This window comes from Gracilinanus agilis, chromosome 2 (assembly GCF_016433145.1).
Source record: "Gracilinanus agilis isolate LMUSP501 chromosome 2, AgileGrace, whole genome shotgun sequence".
NCBI classification, from domain to species: Eukaryota; Metazoa; Chordata; class Mammalia; order Didelphimorphia; family Didelphidae; genus Gracilinanus; species Gracilinanus agilis.
The window spans coordinates 678839937-678843098 of record NC_058131.1 but is presented as its reverse complement, the minus strand read 5'-3'; the positions used below and the strand labels follow the sequence as shown (position 1 = coordinate 678843098).

At 46.9% G+C, this 3162-nt stretch overlaps 1 protein-coding gene across 1 annotated transcript in view; it reads left to right on the top strand.

Moving 5' to 3' along the window:
* The first annotated feature begins 310 nt into the window (after positions 1-310).
* The window catches only part of CD276 (CD276 molecule), a 9819-nt gene continuing 6967 nt past the window's right edge, over positions 311-3162 (top strand). Inside the window, exons 1-2 of the mRNA XM_044660261.1 lie at positions 311-785; positions 1179-1475. Of these exons, the coding sequence (XP_044516196.1) occupies positions 311-785; positions 1179-1475 (772 nt within the window). The remainder of the gene's footprint in view (positions 786-1178; positions 1476-3162) is intronic.

Below are 3162 nucleotides of genomic sequence, written 5' to 3'. Positions count from 1 at the left end.
ACTTAGGTAAGGCTAGATCCCAAATGTTGGAGATAAGATCATACAATTATAGATTTAAAGCTGGAAAGAATTTTTTTTTACAGTTAAGGAAACTGAGCCTCAAAGAGGTCATGTGATTTACCAGACTCATCAGTGATAATAACTCAATCAGTGATAGATCATCTGTCTTCAAATCTGTTGCTTTTTCTATCACACTGTTGCCCATTAGGGAAATTCAAAGGAATTTGCTTTTAGAACAGAATGGAAAGGACAGAGGGAGGCAAGGAGTGGTTGGTTAGCTGGAGAAGGGAGCAGTAGGAAAGGGTCATATATGGGAAGAGACCACGTAGGGGTCCTTCCTCAGGCTCAGGGGCTAGAGGAGTGCTGGGGAAGGGTCTCTAGGGCGAGTTCACGGCTTAGAGGCCAGCCCTCTCATTTCCCGCTTTGTCTTCTAGGTGCGGTGGAGATCGTGGTCCCTGATGACCCTGTGGTGGCCCTGGTGGGCTTGGATGCCACCTTGCCTTGTTCCTTCCTTCCTGGCCCCAACTTCACCCTGGCCCAGCTCAGTCTCATCTGGCAGCTGACAGACACCAAGCGCTTGGTACATAGCTTCACTCAGGGTCAGGACCAGCTGGCCGACCAGGGCAGTGCCTATACCAACCGGACCACCCTCTTCTATGACCAGCTGGCTCATGGCAACGTCTCCCTCTTGCTCCGCCGGGTGAACATCGCCGATGAGGGAAGCTTCACCTGCTTTGTCCAAATCCAGCAGTATGGCAGTGCGGCCGTCAGCCTGCAGGTGGCTGGTGAGACCAGGGGAAACACGGTGGGGTGGTGGGCTCGGGGGTGAGGCTCCCGGCAAAAGGGACTCTCTCGCTCCCTCATCCTCACTGTCTCTAAAGCAGGGGTTCTTAATTTGGCATCAGGGAATACTTTTAACTTTTTGACAACTATTTTAATTTGATTGATTTCCTTCGTAAGCCTAACGCGCTTTATTGGATGCGTTTAAGAACGTCATTCTGAGGTGTCCGGGGGCTTCACTGGGTTGCTGAAAGGAGGGTTCATGATAAAGAATGTTAGAATTCTTATGTTAAAGGCTCTCCTCCCAGGCTGCACTGGACCACCCCGACCTCCTGGCTGTGTCTCTGTAGTGAGGCTCCTTCTCTGACTCCGTCCCCGTGTCCTCTGCCCTCCTCCAGCTTCCTACTCTAAGCCCAGCATGACCCTGGAGCCCAACAAAGACCTGAAGCCAGGGGACGTGGTGACCATCACCTGTTCCAGTTATGGCGGCTACCCAGAGGCCGAAGTGATCTGGAAGGACGGTCTGGGGGGAGTCCTGACCGGCAACGTGACGACCTCCCACCTGGCTAATGCGGAGGGGCTTTTCGATGTGCTCAGTGTGCTGAGGGCCACGCTGGGGGCCAATGGCACTTATAACTGCCTGGTGAGGAACACGGTATTGCAAGAAGAGGCCTCTGGCTTTGTCATCATCACAGGTCAGCGGACATTCAGGGCTTGGCTTGGGGAGGAAGGGCTTGGGACAGGCTCCCTCTGGCCCCCTTGGACCAGCTGTCTCCAATTCTGGCTCAGTGGGTTGGGAGGAGAGCTATTTTGAAATATTAACCTTAAATGGAGTGGAATAGACAGAGTTGCAGTCTTGGAATCAGGAAGAATGGAGTTCAAGTCCTGCCTCAGGCTCTTAGCTGTGTGACCCTGGCTAATAATTCTCAGCCTTAGTTTCTTATTTTTAAAGTGAGGAGACTGGACAGGATGACTCCTAAAGTCAGTTCAAAATCTATGACACATTAAAAAACCTTAAAAATTAAAAAAAATTAAATTATAAATAAAAATATCAATAAAATGTTATTACTTCTGTATGTCCATAGCTTTGAACAGAAGCAGCCAAAGCCTGATCAGTTAGAGGGCTTTGAGGAAGGCTTTAATGAGCAGATATGATTATCTGTCATAATAGGGCCAGGGATAGGGTTGGGACCTGTAATTTCATTGGTAGAGGGAATTCCCAGGTGAGGAACTCCCTTTACCAATGTAGGTCACCATAGTCTCTGAACTTCCAGTCTTCTCAGAGACAAGGCAGCTCTCCTGGCATCACACAGCTAAAATGAGTCCGAGGCGGTCCTTGAGCTCAGATCTTCCTGGCATCAAGGTCAACCCTGTAACCCTTAAACTATAAAGGAATTCTAGTGACTTTCAGAGTTGAGTCTGGGCCGGTGATAGAATGTGTGCCTGCCTTTTTAGGGCGTTGGCAGGGCGCAGCTTTGGTGAGGTGCATCATCAAAATGTCAGAGGGGGTGATGGGAAATTCTGACTACAGCTGCTCTCAGGGATCATCTCCTAAGTCTATGGAGAGGCTGTGATATGTGCTGGTGGAGGAGGCAACCACTCCAGGGAAACCATAGGTTCTTCAGACTAACCAAGTCATATCTGTATTCCCAGGTTCTTTTTTTATAATGCTCTTACTTTGCTGGCACTCTCATATCCATTATCTCATTTACAAATAGAACATGAAGTGCATTTGGAAATAGGTCCTTTTAAAGTACTTAAAAATGAATTGACCTCCAGAGTAGGTTAAACATTTCCCTGCCCTACCCTCAAAACAAATCTCATTGGCATCGTTTATTGACTGAGCAAACCTTTTCTTCTCAGAGAAGAAAAAAAGATAAATTTTAGCCTACTTTTCAGGTTAAAATTGTCACAAATCCCAGACCAGTCATTTGGAACCCTAACCCTGCTTTTGTTTTCTGGTTACCTTGTTTTGGTGAAATGTTACATTCACGAGGCCCTCTTTTGTTGTCATTTAAACATTTTTATAAGATTTTTAAAAATTGATAACTTTTGTTTTTACATTCTACTCATTTATGAATCTATTCCTCTACCACTTATCTGAATACCCAGTAAGCCAGAGAGAGACAGAGACAGAGAGAGACAGAGAGGAGTGAGAGAAAGGAGAGACAGAAAAAAAGAGAGAAAGAAAGAGACACAGAGAGGCAAAAAAGACAGAGACAGAGAGGGAGAGAAGAGTGAAAGAAAGGACACAGACAGAGAGAGAAAAAGAGATGCAGAAATAGAATCACAAAGAGAGAAAGTGAGGAAAGAGAAAAGAGGGGGAGAGAGAGAGAGAGAGAGAGAGAGAGAGAGAGAGAGAGAGAGAGAGAGAGAGAGAGA